Raw genomic sequence first — 18,269 nt, 5'->3', positions numbered from 1 at the left:
AGAATGAGCTTTAGAACTTGCTGGTAGGCCCATGGGCTGTCCTTCAGCCCCACTCAGTTTCATGGCCAGGTTGGGAGCACCCGTCTCACTGAGGCTGAGGTTACAATCTGTCAGGGCTTCAGTTCCACATTTCCCTCTGCAGCTTTTCTGATGGCTGCTCAGCAAGAGCAGGAACATGGGGAGAGGTGAGGAGGAGTGAGGAAGCTATAAACCCTTGCACTGAGAGGTCTGTCCAGGAAGGCTTCCTTTCCTTCTGTGCCCAGGCAAGGAACTCACCGCATCCTGAAATCCAAACAGCACCAGATGAATCTGATTGATGGACGTGCTGTCAAAGTCCAAATCCATTTTCAACTTGGATATGGTAGACGCCATCACTCTATGCTCAGGAGAGTGTATGAAGTCCCTTAAAATCCCAATAATTTGCTTGATGTGGGCCATTGAAAGCTGCAGTTCTTCAGAGCTCTGGAGAAAAAATAATGAACACCTATCAAGTAAAAGTCAATGTCATTAAGTATCTAATCAGTAGTATAAGTATCTAGGTTATAATTTATAGCTTTGCACATGTATGTTTCACACCTAAGCAAAGAGAACCACAGAACCTTTGAATCAGCCAAGTCTACCTACTGCTATTGCAGCTATCACAAAGGGGGAGGTTCAAGATTAATATTTACACATTTGCCCAATGTACTGTAGAGGGCAGCTTTCCTCCATAAAAGCAGCAGAGCAAGTTGGTAAGAGACCCAAATGCTTGTAGATGGTGTTCCTACAATAAGACTCTGGACTTCCAAGTAATTGTGCAGACATTATATAACCATTATGTTTATGCACCCATCTATTGTAAGTCAGAAAAAGCTCTGTGATTACACAGCGACAGCACTCAAACTTTCATTCTCTGATTTGCAGTCCGAACCCCTGCAGTTAAGACCATTTTGGTACATGTAAGAACAGCCACCTGTGTAATTAAAAGGAAAAGGGCAAGTATTACAGAAATAATGGAAAGATGATTAAAGCAATGCTACAGAACAGCTGGGGACTGAGGTAGGACGTGCTTTACTAAATAATCCTTCTTTATCCTGGAAAATATTTAAAACCATGGTTACTTCTGATTGAGATGTCATGCACAGATTTTAGACTCTGTTAAGGCCATGAACTACTGCACAATTTTGTCCTTAATAAAACACCAAAAAAGAAAAGAAAAGTCACCAAAACCACATTTCACCAACCTCAGACCTCTAACAGCCACCAACTGCCCACAGAACAGGAGCCCAGCAGCACCCATGCGGTGATGTCTGGATTCAGACTACAGCAAAAGGCTTAAGCACAGTTAAAGGTATTCAGAAGGAACAGCTCAACCACCTGAAGCTCACAAGCCATCAAATGTGAATACCACTGTGAACCCGGACTACAGAAATGTAAAGTCCTATTGATTTACCACTGTTGGCATCTTCATTTATTGGTTTTCAGGAAAGGAGTGATGCTGGCTACTTGGCTTGTCATTTTCCTTTTGAAGCAGGAAAAGGAGAGCTGAAATGAAATTACCTGTGCAATACAGTCCTGTAAATTTGAAGCAACTTTATTCTGTTCTTCCTTGAGAATTTTATATAGAATTGCCCGGCGTTCGCTGTCCTTCCGTAGCAGGAACAGACCAGAATCCTTATCCTCACTGGAAGGAGAGAAACTTCTGTCCTCCAGGGCCAGGCCCTCATCAGGCACACTGCATCAGCAACAGGGCCACAAATAAGAGACCTCAGAAATGCCCATGTGGCAGTGCTGTGAGCTGGGGTAATTAGTAGGTGTAAAAGTGAGTTAAACTACAGCAGGGCTTTGATCACACTGCTAAACACTGATTTTGAGAGAGAAGAGGGTTCATACCCTCAGCTGATGAAAACCTGAGTGGTGGCACAATACTGATGTCACCCTGCTGAGAAACGGCACCATCATCAGCCAGCACTGCCTCAGTTTTGGGGAGAAAAGCTGAGAATTTTGGGCTGAGATTGCTGGTTATATTTTCTGGTCCCATACTTCAGCATACTCATTTGAATGTATTGGTTTGTGCTCTCTGATCAGCAAAGCTGTCTGCTGCCCCTTCCCCATGTTCTCTTGAGAGTACTTGGAAGGAGGCAGCTCATCCACTCCTGAATCACCCAATGGGAGACCAACATTTATTTACTGGGAAAAAAAAAGTACATAAATACACAGAAACTTTAAGGAGAAAGAACCATTGTTTGTTAGTTAAATAAATAATACTTAAATTAACTGGTATTTCACTCGCCTAACACACCTGCTTAGATAGTCATCACGGTAAATAAATGCCCCCAGACAGAATATAATATGAATTAATCCACAGAGCCCTCACAAGAGTCAAGTGAAAAGCAACTGTTTTACCTCAATAAATGAGCAATGGGATGCCTAGTCTGAATCTCTGAAATGGATCTCTTCGGCCTTTCGAAAAACACGTCATGCTGTACATCAAAGTCTGGTGAAACAGAGCCGTGCTCACTGCTGCTGCTGCCAGCCTGTTCTCCATGGATGGGCAGCGGGAGGGATGAGTTCCGATTGTAATCTGCGAGCAGACATCACAGAACATGGAGCACACAGAGGCAGGAAGGAGCAATGTGCTGGTGGTAACAACCAGCATAGCCAGATCTCAGCAGAGAGCACCCTGCTGCCCAGCCCCTCCTGCCTCACTGGGACATCCCTGTGTCACTGAGGGACACGGTAGGGATGGGTTAGCGATTGGATTACATGATCTGAGAGGTTTTTTCCAACCTTAATTATTCCGTGACTCCATTTCTCTGCTCCCACTCTAATACCCATGGCATCAGCCTCATCTGCATTTCCCTCTGCCCTCAGTAAATATTCCCTCTCTAAGGTCTGAAGGAAAGCTCTTATCCCATTTCAATTCATCTTGGAAGAAGAAAAAAGGTAACCTACATAAAGTTTGCTGTAATCCTGATTGCCATTGTACAGCTGTGTGATAGGAAAGCCAAGGGAGAAGTTTTGCCTTCTCAGAGTCCTCACATGCGTGAAGCTAAAACATCACAGAAGTTTGATGTTTGTCACTACAAATGGTGAAGGGAAGCAATGAGGCAGGGGGGAGGAAGGGAGCTAGAAGGTAAAGTTATTCAGACAGCTCTGATATCCTCCATAGCGCAAGACAGATGTTCAAATGGCTGAGGTTAAACAGTCACAGCGATGAAACAAGGTATGTCACATTGTGAGAATGAGCTCAAAGGCTTCTCAGCAGCACAGAAAATTGAAAGTTGTTGTCCCCGGGGTACAGGCTGAGATCTGATGTGAGCTGCTTTTATTATCAGAGAGAAAAGAAAAGAAACAACAACCAAAAAAAAAAAAAAAAAAAGACAGAAATAGGATGGGTAAAAAATGTGGGAAAAGACAGGAAATGGGTATTGAGGGAAATGGTGAGAAGATGAAATGAACTGTTGCAGCTGCAGGGCCATGGCCTGCTTCATGCCCCCAGCTCTCCACAGAGATGGCTATTGCAGCCAACACAGCTCTCTCTTGCTCTGGGGCAGCCATGCACACATTCAGTTGCAGCTGCTGCCTTTACTCAAGCAGGATGCAATATTTGAATCATTTGTCTGCTCTGCTTATGGTCATGGCCAACACTGAGCTTGATTCCTGCTGCTCCCACTGCTCCCCTGCAGAGAAGCTCCTTGGGTTATCCCCAAAGAGCCCCATTATCAGAGTCCAGCTATCCCACTAACCTAGTCCGGCTTCAGAGACTGCAATTCTCTTTGCCCACTGCCTCTCAGGACAGAGATGCCCACTTCGTTTCTGAAAACAGCTCAGCTAGATGTTATAAATTATTTGCTAGTTACCCCCCACACCCCACCCCCCCAATTAGATTTCCATTCCTTTTCTTTCAAAAGTTCTCTGCCACGGGGAAAAATGATCAAAAGGAGAAGCATTTCAGTTTGTACCGGGGATGTGAGCGCAGACACAAGAGGTAAGATCAATGGATTTGCCTATTTTTTAAATGGACAGCTCCTTCAGACTCGGATTTATTTGGTAAGTCTATACAGACGGTTGCTTATCACTGAGAATGTGGCTGTGGGGAAGCAGGGGGAAACACGCTAGATGAATAAAACTAAGCAACCCCCAGCACAGTTCCCTCAGCAAACAGAGTCAAATTTCCAAGTTCTGTATTCAAGCTGGACAACGCTGACCAAATGTCGACAGAAACACCTGACAGACCCATTTCCAGGTGTCAAGGACCATCTCCGTGAAGCCCAGATCTCTGAGCTGTACAGAACCATGAATCTAAAATGCAGAATGGCTTTGGAGTCCTTACAGAACATCATTTTTTCTAATTTAAACTTCCTATAAATGGGTAATTTACTTGTGGGAGAAGGTAGAATTTGGTTGGGAGGCAATTACACAGTACACAAAATAAGCAAGACTTCATATTTTGAGGAAATTGTTACATATAATATGTCTAATTACAAATTGCAGTCACTTTCGGCTTTTGAGCTCCTGCTGATTTCTTGGCACAAGTAAAAGAAAGTGCTTAATGGCTCCACTCTTTTATATAACCCTTACTAATGATGTTGACCTGCATTTGGCTGCTACCTGAAGGCTTGAATGCGATTCTGCTTTTCTTGCCCTTGTTGACTTGTTTCAGGAAAGAATCTCTGAGCAAATCAGATGCTGTAGCACGCTTACAGGGATCAGGCTCAAAACACAGCAAAATAAAGGCTTTTGCTTCAGCAGACAGTGATTCTGGAATTTCAGGATGAATCTTAAACATCCCGACCTGCAAGTAAAACACAAACAGCAGTTATTTGTTAAAGTGGCAAGGAGATCATGAGCCAAAGTTTTCTTAGCTTGATCCAGCACATTCTTACTGATGTATCAAAGTGGAAAAGCAGCAAGGTAGGTGTCAACACAAAGCAGTGAAGTGACAGTGAGGCTCTGATCCTGTTTCACTGCACTACAAATGTGGCTTGAATACCCACTGTGCTACATAAATGACAAGGTACAGATGTGCCCAAACACCTACCTTCAGACAGTCTTGAGATCTGGACATTGTCCATCCCAAGGGCTTCAAATGCTGTTTCTCACACAGCCACAAATCCCTCCTGGAGAGGAGCACCCCATCTCTCTCAGCTGCTGACCTCCTGCAGCACATCCGTGCTCAGGATCAGGAATGACTTCCTCCTCTAACATGACTGTCTTACTGCCTGGGGCCTCCACCTGTTCTCCCACTGCTGCCAAATTTCCTTGCACCAATGCTCACAATGACCTTGACCTTGTCACTGCCCCCAGCACTTAGGCCAGATACCTTCCATAGCCTTTCAGTGTAAGGGAACTGAAAATCATGTGATAGCCAAAGAGATGACACCCCCATAATTTAAGTAACGACAAACGTACTATTCCAAGTTGCTCCTTCGTGATTTCTCCAGCGAATTCACTGCCCTTTTACTCTTTCGTGCTGATCTGGCATTAAATGGTTTGATGTCAGAGCTGTGTAATGCGTGTCTGACTTGTAGACTCAGCACCTTTATACACAACATGCTCTGGTGACCATGCAGAAAGACAGTGACCACAAGGGATGATGGCAGCCCAGCAGCTAAGCAGGTGCCAGCAGCTTGATAAAATGAATAGTTTATTTAAACAATCTCATTATAGAGCCGCATTAACATACTTTGGCACCATTATGCACTTAACAGTAAGGCTTCAAGAAAAGCTGAAGCTGGAATTGCTGAGCAGTGGTGCCTGCAATTGAATGACGGTGCAGAAGATAAAATGCTAATAATGCATTATGCCTTCCAAATCAGAAAGCTAAGCACGTTCAAACCTCAGCATCGAACAAAAATTGAAGGCAACTTTATTTTAGTATTTGCAACTTACTAACCTCTGCAATGACATTAATGTATTTAATAAATAAATCAAAGCATAAATGTATTTATTTATGTTGTCTTCCGTTTGTAAAATAGAATATCAGAACACCTGCCTTTTCTGTTGAAGAATTTTTATCTGATTTGTAACTCGACAGTACTTCATAAATGGGCAATATCCTATTACCAATCACTTTTGCTTTGGGCAAAGTAGACAGCCAACAGGTCACTGGGCTGTGACTACTCCTCTCAGTGTGACCATCTTATGTGACCATTCTCCCTTGAGGTCACCCCGCAGCTTTCTTTTCTCCAGGCTGAATAAGCCCAGCTCCCTCAGCCTGTCTTCGTAAGGGAGGTGCGCCATCCCCCTGATCATCTTCGTGGCCCTCCTCTGGACTCTCTCCAACAGCTCTCTGTCTTTCTTGTACTGTGGGCTCCATACCTGGACACAGTACCCCAGATGGGGCCTCACAAGAGCAGAGTAGAGAGGAACAATCACCTCTCTGTCCCTGCTGGCCACCCCTCTCCTGATGGAGTCCATCCTACTATCTTGCAAAAGACTGAGCCTTAGAAAGAGAAGGCAATCACATCCTCTTGGAGGAATGCTTAAAAAACAAAACAAAACAAAAAATCTTAAAGGAGCACTAAGAACTTCACTGTCATCACTGGAGACTCTGGTTGCCAACAGGGAAATCAAGAGCAGGAGAAGATAGAAGGCAGAGAATATTAGTTTTCATGTATCTTAACTCATTTCTGAGGTTGCTGCTCTGAATCATGACCTATTACCAGCACAAAAATAAATTACAGCTCACTAGAGCGGTACAGATTTGAGCAGAAGAGTCAGAGTTCTGTCAGAGAATTCAGTCAGAATTAAGAATGCAGCTGGGACTGTGGCTTTGTGCAAAACAATCCATAAACAAAAGGTTACCACCAACTGAATTAATCTTTTCAAAATTAAATTGGAATTTGAAAATTCATCAACCAGATAGTAGAAAATCCATGCACTTACTTTAAACATTGCTGCTTGAGGCTCTCCTAGCTCATGAAATGGAGGCTTGCCCGTTGCCATTTCAATCATGGTACAGCCTAGTGACCAGATATCAGCTGGTGCACCATATCCTCGTGGTCCCTTGTCAATGATTTCTGGAGCCATGTACTGCAGCGTGCCTGGTCAAGACAAAAAGGATTGCCAAGTTTCATGCATATTCTTCAGTTTTATTAAAGAGAATGAACACACCACTAAGCAATCCAAAAATTGACGAATGCAGCCCATGCAGCCAAAAGATTTGACTTCCCAGATTGGCAGTGAAAAGTAGAAAAAGTTACATTTCAGGATCTTTTCTATAAACTTTTTCCCCCTTCTAATATAAGGTTTTAAACTGCTAAAAATATACTCAACAATCAAAACACTTCCTTAGAACATGAAATATTTTTTTGCAGGCACTAAATTGTAAAGATTATGCAGGTAGGAGGTGAGGAATAGCAGCAGTAACAGATATTGTTCACGAGAGCAATTTTTCCTATGTTTACTTGAATAATGAGAACACTGGTGTAAGAGAGCAGCTTTAACAAAAAAGTGAACAGTTCAAGGAGAGGCCAAAATGTCTCTGCTGATAAAGACAGAAGATCTGAAGATAGGATTCTAAATGATAAGATGCCTACTGGTAATGAGGAGAAAACTCTAAGGAAGTAGTTCATGGGGAAAAAAATACAGTTTTAGACTGCAAAGTAGAAGCAGAGTGTTGAGAGTGCAAAACAAAATGGTTCGTTGAGTGTAGCTGTTACAAGTAGGGAAATGAGAGAACCAAGCAAGAAGGGCAAGCATACTTTTTTCACAACATATTTTTGTAAGTCTTTCACTATTAGCAGACTAAGATTTATTGTAGTACACAAACTAAATGATTGGTATTTTTAGGATAATAACTATTAGAAAAATGTTCTTTGATAGTTCTTTTCACACTGGCATTTCTTAGATCCCTATTTTAATGCAGATATAATCTGTTTTTCCTTTCAGATTGTTTGTTCCTAGGAACACTTCTCTATAATATTAAGCAAGATTTAATAAGATTAAACCATTAAGAATCAGCCAACTAGGGCTTCACAGAAACTTAAAAAAATCCAACATCTGCAAGAAATACCTCTAATGGCGATGAGAAGGTAAACTATCACAACGTAAATAAGGTAATATCCCAATTAAAAAACCCTATGAACAATGTGTCAAAGCAATTATTCTCCTCAGGTATTTTTGTTGTTGTTTTTTAATTTATTTTTAAACAGAATAACCCAGCAAGCGGGTGAAGGTCGTGTTTTGTTGTTCTTGTTTTGTTTTAAGCAAAGAATAAAGTCTTGTAAAAATAATGGAATTGTGACAGTACCACCAAAAAACAGCATCAAAAAGGCATTGATTCTGCACAATACAGTGACTGGGAATTTCAAAAAGTTAGTTTATACAGGTGGTTTGGTAAAAATAAGTTGATAAAGAATTTTCTGTTTCTTTTTAATCTGAAGTTTTACACAGACAATTGAGGCAATAATCAAGATAAACTAATTACATTATGATTACAAAAATCAAGGAACTCTTCATAAGTTGCAATTCAGTGAAGTTTTCTTGATGTGTTTGGAATTGCTGACAACCAAAGTTACTAAAAAGATGAAAAGAAAAACCTGCTGAAACTTCTGAAGTTAGACAAAATAAGATCCAGCAGCTGGCTGTTAACAGATAAAACTGGATGCCCCTGAAGTTCGTTTGCAGACAGTCTGAGTGCAACAACTAGCTATAAAACTGAGAAAGAAAAAAAGCAGTACAAAAATGAAATAAGAATAGTCAACCTGGAATCTCTGGTCTTTAATAGTATATTCAGAAAACAGACAAGAGGGCTTTACAAGAAGTCAGTCCACATCAGCAAAGAAAATCTATAAACATTCTCTGTGTTTCAACCACTACAGTACTTTTTTTCCACACAAATTTCTACTAGGTCTTTTACAGTATCTTTAAATCATTTTTCTTCTTAAGAACACAATGAAATTACAGCGTGGTAAAACTATGAAGAATAAAATAGAGGACATCTGGCAAAGATAAAGGCATTGGATATTTGTATGTTCATTAAACTACTGTGGAACTACAGTTCAAGCCATAGCTTTGCCCTCAGGCGGAGTGTCTTGAATGGATGGATGTAATGTTTAAACCACTAGAAGCCTGACCCTTGAATCACCTGATTGTATTGCATAATGCTTAAAATCTGCAGTTTATGTACCGAGTTAAGAAGCAAAACAAATAGCAGGAGAATTGTTAAAGCCCTCCCAGGCAATAGCTCCCTGCCTACTGATTTTAAATCCAAACTGAGAATTTAAGTAAAACATTTCTAGTCGCGGTAAATTATACCTCTAAGGCACGAGTGGGACAGCAAATATACAAGAGAACAAAGAAGAAGAGCACAAGGAAAAATTTACCTTTTTATTACTGTACGGGGACATTTCTTCAGATACTATTTCTCCATAAACCATCTCTAATAACAACTCATCTAACAACAATGACAAGGACAGATGTTGATGGCAAAAACTGAAAATATTCTTTTCTGGATATCTGTATGTATTTGAGGATCATTCATCCAGCTACTTAAGGAAGACAACTCATTATAATTTATTTGTTGAATACCTTGGAAAACACAGTGAAACTCATTAAAGGAATGCTTCAGAAGGCAGCATGCAACCAACTGTTCAGACATACCTTCATGTACATGCTTATCTGCTGCAACCAAAGAGATTGTTTCTTGCAGTGCATCATTCTAAGCATTCAAATGTTGCATTTATGATTCCAAGTTGCACTAATAGCACTTATTTTGTTCTCTTTAAAAGACTCCTGAAATAACTGGATTCTAATTAAAATCGTTAAAGATTTGCAGAAAACATTCATTTCAAATGCCTGCACCTGCTGGGATGTTGATCTCAAGAGGCAAACAACATGCACTCTGTTCAGATCTGGATGGTAATTTGAGGTCAAGTTTCTAATTCACAAGCTTTCCTTATAACTTACTTTTCTGAACAGTATTTTTTACTTAACACTTCAGAATCTTCATGATCTTATGTTCACGGCTTCCTTTCTAAGAAAGGAGGAAATGCAGTCATCACCAGGTCATGGGAAGCCTTTAAACATAGGTTGTGTCTTCCACGTTCCACATGACTGATGACTATGGACCCTTTTCCATACTTAAATTGCAGGCCAATGCAAGACTAGTGATTTGTGCTGTCAGCCTATGCATGTGGTCATACTACAAGTGAAAACATGCCTTTTTTTTCCATTGATAAAATAATTGAGTAATTATGTGACCATATTGTCATTTTACAGTCTGAACTTTCAGCTGTTATTCATTAAGCCTCGTTTTCCCTGAAAGCTGCTATTTTTCACTACTTTGTTCTACAAGGGAACTTAAAGCACTGTATAGCATAGAATAAAAGAGATCTTATTCTGCTTTCAACACCAATCCAAAGAGCTTCTTGGCTCTACATCTAAACCTATCATAGGCCTAGCCCTAGATGGCAATGAAGAAGAACCCATATTAACAATACTCACAAAATCTCTGTTCAACCGGTCTTACCTGTAAATGTTTCAGTGCATGGATTGATTCCAGCCAGCCGTTTGGAAGTACCAAAATCAGATATCTTTACCACACCACTGTAGGTGTTCACCAACACATTATCGCCCTGCAGTTTTGATGAAAGAGAGAAGGTGTGGGATGGAGGGGGGAAAACAGGTAAGTGCAGATTCTAAATCCCAGCCTTGATACTCTTACAGATTTGTGGTTATCTTTTTAATATACCTTTCTAGAAAGGAATTTTCCAGAAGCATCAAGGGATTGTTGTATTCCTTCCTTTTAAGCTTCCATGAAATTCTATCAAAAATTCTACATCAGGTTAGAGTAAAACTAACTGAAGTAAATAAAATGAAAAGCAAATGACACAAGACACACCAGAGGAAAAATTTACCTTTATATCTCTGTGTACAATCTGGTTCTCATGGAGATACTTAAGGCCTTCCAGAATCTGCTTGGTGTAAAATTTAATTGTGGGTTCTTTCATTGGCCCCCACTTAGACCTCAGGAGAGCCGAGAGGCTGCCTAGGTAATTTAAGAAGAAAGAATATCAAGATTACAAAATCCCAAGTTTAATATTAAACATTTAAGGCCAGATCAACCTTTTGCACAATATCCTAACATGGGAGAAATACAGCACTTATAATCAAGCCAAATTATTCCTAGTTCAGTGAAAGGAGATCATTTCCCACTGCTCCTGACTGGCTGTTTCTTTTTTACCAGCTCTTTTTTCATCTCCATGACAAGAAGAAATGTTACAACAGGGCTATATGCATCTCACTCACTTCAGTCTAACAGCTGTTAAGATAAGGATGAGCAACCATTCAGCTCTCAATGAAATAAAGACCATAACAGATGACACTGTATAACGTAATATACTACACTTTGTGAACCAGATGCATGAGCAAACAAGCTGGTTTACTTCAGAGAAAAAAAGAAAAGAAAAAGAAAAAAAGGGGGGGGAAGAGGGGGGAGGGGGAAACAAAAACCAATTTCCTTGCAAATATGAGATTATGTCCTAGAAATTCCAAAGGTAAAGAGGAAAAGACAAAGGAATGATCTTAAAGAAACAAACTAATGGATGTACAGAGAAAGAGGTAAGTCATCTATAAGTCACCTGCCTTCAGTAGATCTAATTCTTTTTTTAATTACACAAATACTCTAATCACAAGCCAAAATAAAGACAATCTTTCTTTTTCTGTTCATAATAAACAGCATGCAGTCATTCTATTTAATGCCAGACAAATTCAGTTAAAGGGAATCGTAGCCTTTGCCAACAGCTTTCTAAAACGAAGTTTGGTCAAAGAATCTTGCATAATCTAAATAGCTGATTTCTCTTAAACGCTGGCTGCAGAGTTAAAATTAACAGAATTAACAGGTTCAATAACACCCCGGCATTAACAACTAATCACAGCACACTCCACTGTGTAAATATGAATAGAGGAAAAAAGGCAGGTAAACAGCAGCAGCTGACACTTTTAACAAGTGTAGGAGAACAAGTAGACGTGTTGATTTAAGTTAATTATATCAGCATATCACACACGTCAGTGCCTCAGCTTAAAACAGAACAACAAAAAAAAAAAGTCAAAATGAAAATGAAGGTTTTTAGGTCAGGAGGTCTCAAGAATTGAAAATAAAAATCTATCCAATCTTGAATGCCCCAGATACATTTATTTATTCTGTGAATGTCTGTGTGTGGGTCATCTATGGAAAAACTGCTTTTTCCTCTTTCTCTTTTAGTTTTGCAAATTACAAAACTGACTACATTCATCCTGACTTATATTGACATATACAAAAGGGAGGTGGGAGTGAAACCTAGAGTAGGTGAAGAGGGACTTAGATATAGAGAAGGTTGAAAGAACAAAAGTGTGATTTATGAGCAACAGAAGCAGACCCCTTCCGTCTTTGATCTGCCAAGGATGTTTGAATGTAGCAGGTACCAATTCATATTCGGTTTGCTCAACCTCTCTCCAAACTCGACAGAAGCTATCTTAAAAGCTCCAGTTATTTAGCTGATCAGGCTAAAAGGAAATCAGAGTTCTATTTCTATGGATCTATAACGTGTGAGGATTTGACACCAAACATTACATAGTTTTTTCCTAGTAAATTTTCTCCATCATTATTACAGGAACGGGGGGAGAAAAGACTGGGAGTTGTATATTTCAAATCATTCTTCACATGCAAAGAATGCCACTGGTAATGAATGGCTCAACATAAAAGCCAAATACTGTGCACAAACACATTAAGTGCACATCCATTGGCTTTCACTAAGTTCAGGGTCCCAACTGCTTTTGGTTTCTTTGAGAGATTAAGCTCAGAATAATACAAACCTCCTGGCACCTGCTCCATAAAAATCTTAATGTATCCATCCTCTGAAACGGATCCAAGATATTGGACAACATTCCGATGTTTTAAATATTTATGCAGTGCTATCTCTTCATGAAGAGGTTGAGAATATCTATTAAAAACAAACAGAAAAAAAACCCAACAAGGAGTATCTCATGATGGGGGAAAGGCCTTTAGGCTATGTTTAAATGATATTTTGCAAACAGAACGGATTATAGTGATATTGATCCAACTCTCAGTAAATATCTTGCCCACAACCTTCAAAATGCAGAGTGACTTGCTGCCTCCTGAAAAAAAGAAGAGGTAGAACACAGAGCAACTGAGGAGGAGAAACATGCCCTCAGCTAACATATTTACAATCTGCTTTGTTCTGCATGGTACCTTCAATTTAGAAACTCTTTTTATCCTTTCTTTCCTCCTTGAAAGGAATACAGATGAGATACAACTGCAACTTTAAAAACAAATTAATTTTTCTAGGATTTAAGATATACATATATTGTCAAATGGTATCATTTTCATGAAATGTACACATACACACATATCTATGCATATAAACACGCACATATACATACACACACACACACATATATATATTTGTACACATAACTATACATATGTATATGAACTCTTTCCCAAACAATTAGAAGTCCTTGTTCTCCAAAGGCTGCTGAGGAATACTAGGAGGACACGATAATTGAATGTGAGTATACTGCAACATTATAAACCAACCACATAGAAATACTTGTTAAGAACAGCCAAGTTTTCAGCAAACAACTACAGTTCTGGTAGCAATGTGTACATACAACAATAAGCTCACTCTTACCTGCTGTCTCTCTCGGGTATTTCTTTGATGGCTATTCGGACCTGGTTGCTAAGGTCTCTTCCAGCATATACTACCCCATAAGTACCTTTTCCTAGAACTACTCTGTCACCTTTCTCATCATAATCATATTCATACTGCAAGCAGATAAGACAAACAAAGCAGTACATTAATTGTGATCAATAGCATTTGAGATTACAGAGAGGTTTAGCAGAAGTTTTGCACTACACTGAATTAGTCAGTGCAGAGTAGCTACTGCAGAGCAGATGGTACCTACCCACCAGCCTCATGCATTATACAACTTTCAAAATGTCCACATTATTTGCTTTACAAAACATCTTCCCTAACCAACTTCCAAACGCATTCACCCAAAAAAGGAACACAATGGTAAATTAAGCTCAGTGAAACGGTGCTATCAAAAGACTGTTCTGCAAGGATTATTAAATACCTAAAAAATGGTTGTATTTGCTGCTATTGAAAGATGGTGGGCCATTCTTCCACCTGTGTAAGTCACTGCTGGTGCAAACTTCAGCAAAACTACACTAATTTACACTGCCTTTTTGCCTTATCCCTTGTGGTATCAGAGATCTCCTACAAAAAGGTGAGTGGAAAGTGTATTGATGAGTGACTCCTAATCAAAAAACACCCCAGGTACTAAATTAACCCAAGTTTCTTATGGGGACTGGGTTAAACAGAGAATATTTGATTCCAATTCCAATTTTTACAAAAAAAAAAAAAAAAGGTTGATAAAGGGTATTAAAAAAGCACTTTTGCAAATACGTAAGAAAGGAACAGGGAAATTTGATAGCCTCAGATATAATCAGGATTTGCATAGACCTCCCTCTGCATCTTTCCAAATCTACACAGATTTCCCATATAGGAAAACAGCATAATATCCTCTGCAGCTTCATGAGTTTTCTACTCAATTTTTGTGTTTTTGCTTTTGTTGTTTTTTTTCAAATAGCCACAACTATTGATGTTTCTATCCATAATTACTACCTCTGTTTCATCTACTATCTCATGCAGAATATAGACTTGAGATCTATTACCTTGAAATGAAGGAAGAACCCTTTTATTGTGTAGGTGATGGGGCACTGGCACAGGCCACCCAGAGACTGTGCAGTCTCCTCCTTGGAGATCTCCAAGAGCCACCTGGCCATGGGCCTGGCACCCTACTCTGGGTGTGCTGCTGGGACAGGGGCTGGGCCTGATGGACACAGAGGTTCCTGCCAGCATCAGCCATCCTGTGAAGTGTCTTCTGACTTTTCTTTGCAGTTCTGGTATCACACTGTCCATGTGTTGCTGAAACTCCCTTCCTCCTCTCAGAAAAGATGACATGTTTTCTGTCACTATATGAAAAGTGCTAAAGAAAAACTGTCTCGTTTATCTTAACAGCATATTCTGTTCAGTGGAGCTAAACTTGAGCTAGCCTAGCTTTAGCATAGTTTCATTTTCCATGTTTCAGCACTTTACAATTATAACATAATCTTGTTATATGATAGGCACAACTGACCTAAAATGCCATATGTAAAATTTGTCAAGTTCTTTGCTAGTAACACATCCAACTTTCACAGCTATCATATGACATCAAACTGCAGAAAGAATTCAGCAGTCACATTACAGAATTTAAGATTGACAGCAATCCCATCTGCAACAGTCTACTCTGAAGGCAGCTCTATAATCACTCTTCTCCAGTCTGTGTCCCATGAAACATGAAAACTGACGAGATTTATAGTTCACTGCTAGTTGGTAGACATTTTAAGAGACCAGACATGTTTAATGCTGCTTTCCAACAGGCACAAAGAAAGATTGCATCCATCACTGATCATTGCCAAAGGTCTGAATATGTGACCCCCTGCATGTGCAATTCAGCCAGGAGGTAGGAGTAAACAAGCGCTTACAGCAGACCTTATGTACTAATGTGGGTTGGAGATGTCTGATCTCCAATATATCCTAGGTGAAGCACAGTAGGAACTTAAAAAAATGATAGGAACTTCTTCAATATCAATACGCAGAAACAAATATTCTAAGGCAGAGAGAACTGCCAAACACACCTTTTAAGTCTGTTGCAGAGACCTAAACTGTAGCTGCTCTCAAGCAACACTGCAATTCAAAATATACATCATCTCAGAATAACATTATCATTCTCTTATGAAATGATCATTTTTTCCCCAAAATATGCTCAAAGTTATTTTTCCCCTTCCCCATGTGTTAATATTTGTTTTATTAATAGTTAGAATTTCTGATTTCTCTATGCTTGTCAAGTCCATCAAGGAGATACAAAGGTGCTTTTTCCACGTGGTCTCATTTAAAAAGATCTCAGACTGCAGGAAGGCATTAAGCCTTTTACTTTAGCTAAGCAAATTTATCCTCCCCTTAGTATCTCGAATTCTTATTTAATTTTCTTACCTAAAATAGTAAGTACAAGGTGATAATTCTGAAACATTGGGATATACACTCAGAGAATGATGTAGCTTAAAGATCTAACAGTAATTTATGTGGTCATTTTTCTATACTTTGTTGACTGATGCAGGATTGTTTCCCACTGTGCATTCTCAAGGGCTTTTACCAATTCTGTTTTTAAAAGACTTAAGCTGTGGTGAAATCACTTCCTGTGGGAGATTATTACACATCTGAATAGACTGTGATGTTTTGAGATTTTCCTGCCATGAGCTAAGTTCATAAATATGCAATGTAAAATCTGCAGCTATAGATTATACACTTTCTTTGCCAAAGCAGACCCCAATCCTATAATAAATGCCAAGACTACATATGCATGTATTAAGGTGGGCCTAACAGGCGTTCTTATCTTGTCCATTTCACTTGAGGAAAAAATCCTGTAATCAACACATGCAAATTTTAGTGCAAAAAATTCTTCCTCCACACAGTATGAAATTTCTTGCAACAGCACAGTAAAGAGTCATCTATTCTCTTCGTCCTCTTCTGATGCCTCAATTACTACAAAGGCTCACTGTAGTAACGGCTTTTAATTGTATAATGGAATTGGTAGAATGGGAAAGAAGAAGAAAGACATCCAAATCAAACAGACCACATCTGGGTTTTCACACTCATCAGTTACATCAACAGGATCTTTTTCTTACCCTCTTGAGCCAGGTGGTATCAGATGACTCTTATCTATAGATTGTTTGCAGTGTAAATATAAAATCAGTAACACTTCTTTAGAGATTTATACAGTTTACGGCACTAGCAGGATCATTTCATTTTAAAATAGTTGTTTTTTTTCTTCTTTCAAATGAATGTAGTTCTGGTCACAGAACTGTGTAAGAGTTGAAGCTTCATATATAATTAAGAAATTAAAAATTTTATTGATTGTCTTTCCAGTGTACCGATAGGAAAGTGCAAGGAAAATGGAGAAAATGATTCACAGTTCTTTGATCTTTTATCACTGACATACCTCCAATGTTTCTCCATCTATTTCTCCTTCTAGTTCCAAAGTGCCAACTGCATCAGACAAAATTTCTTTCACCAACCCACAGAATCTAAGAGAGCAACAAATAGCAGAAGATCAAAGAAAAACAGCCCTTCAGAAAGAGATTAAATAAATTCTTCCCAGGATGGGCTTTGCTTGCAAGCAAACAAATGGAATAGCACATTCAGACACAGGTTTCCTTCATTATTTACTTCTGCCATACTAATCCTACTCTGAAGGAGAAAGAACATAAACACACTTCGAAAACCTAACAATTTATAAAATTATTTTATTTGCTCCTGCAAAACTAAACTAAATACTTGTCCGTAATTGCACATTAAAGTATTGGTAGATCCAACACAAATATTTTTGCTGCACAGTTTGATGTGAGGTGCTCACTATGTCCTAATATTTACAAATGTAATTACAGAAGAAATTGAGATATTCAAAAATTATGTGTTGATTTTCAAAGGTTCAGTCCTGTGGCAAAAGATTTGTAACCTCATATTTGGTGTGCAGTGACAAGAACTCTATTATTTTCAGTTTAAGCTAAATGTTCCCACAGACTTTGGCTGCAAATGTCATTCCCCACTATTTCTGAAAATCCAATTTTGTCATTTCTGGTTGGGCATCCAGAAAGACAACAAAATAGATTAGGTAACACATTTTAGAAAAAAAAGGATTTTAACTGATTTCATTTAGTCCTCTGGAATGGAGAACATTGAGCAGAACACCAAGTTTTCCTGTAGGCTCCTGTGTGAGCCACATTTTCTTTTTCCTCCTCAAAATTCCATAATAAATGGTTACAAATTATTAAAAATGATTATAAAATATTTACAACATCTCTTTCATTGACTACCAGGGACTCTCTTCTGGAACAGACTCCAGTTGTGCATTAAAAAAAAAAACATTTATTAAAAAAGGTAACAATTTTGATGCTTCCTTTCTTCTAAGCTTTGCACTCCATAGAGCTAATAATTCTCTTTAGCATGAGCTTACTCTACATAACACATAAATTAATAATTACTGCAAGAAAATATACAGTTTGTCCCCAAATACTGTATATTAACAAATTACTCCTACTTCATTCAGAAGACCTACATGTCAGTATCTGTCCACAGAAAGAATATGGTCTATATTTAGGTCTGAAACTTAGTAAGTTTCAGACTTCTGCTAAGAGACAACATAATTGTTATCACAAAATATCTGAATACATGAAAAGA

General features: G+C 38.9%; 1 protein-coding gene across 4 annotated transcripts in view; it reads right to left on the bottom strand.

Moving 5' to 3' along the window:
• The window catches only part of MAP3K15 (mitogen-activated protein kinase kinase kinase 15), a 61,836-nt gene that overhangs the window by 3,653 nt on the left and 39,914 nt on the right, over window positions 1-18,269 (bottom strand). For 3 of the 4 annotated variants that reach the window (XM_015886264.2, XM_015886284.2, XM_015886293.2), the window contains 10 exons: window positions 17,032-17,116; window positions 13,620-13,753; window positions 12,781-12,908; window positions 10,845-10,975; window positions 10,457-10,562; window positions 6,871-7,028; window positions 4,594-4,777; window positions 2,386-2,563; window positions 1,540-1,714; window positions 277-462 (listed from right to left, as the gene is read on the bottom strand). In XM_015886264.2, the coding sequence (XP_015741750.1) occupies window positions 277-462; window positions 1,540-1,714; window positions 2,386-2,563; window positions 4,594-4,777; window positions 6,871-7,028; window positions 10,457-10,562; window positions 10,845-10,975; window positions 12,781-12,908; window positions 13,620-13,753; window positions 17,032-17,116 (1,465 nt within the window). The remainder of the gene's footprint in view (window positions 1-276; window positions 463-1,539; window positions 1,715-2,385; window positions 2,564-4,593; window positions 4,778-6,870; window positions 7,029-10,456; window positions 10,563-10,844; window positions 10,976-12,780; window positions 12,909-13,619; window positions 13,754-17,031; window positions 17,117-18,269) is intronic. The other variant, XM_015886275.2, reaches the window with a different exon arrangement.

Source organism: Coturnix japonica, chromosome 1 (assembly GCF_001577835.2).
Source record: "Coturnix japonica isolate 7356 chromosome 1, Coturnix japonica 2.1, whole genome shotgun sequence".
Lineage (NCBI taxonomy): Eukaryota > Metazoa > Chordata > Aves > Galliformes > Phasianidae > Coturnix > Coturnix japonica.
The sequence above is the reverse complement of the archived record's forward strand: the minus strand, read 5'-3'. Positions and strand labels throughout refer to the sequence as shown.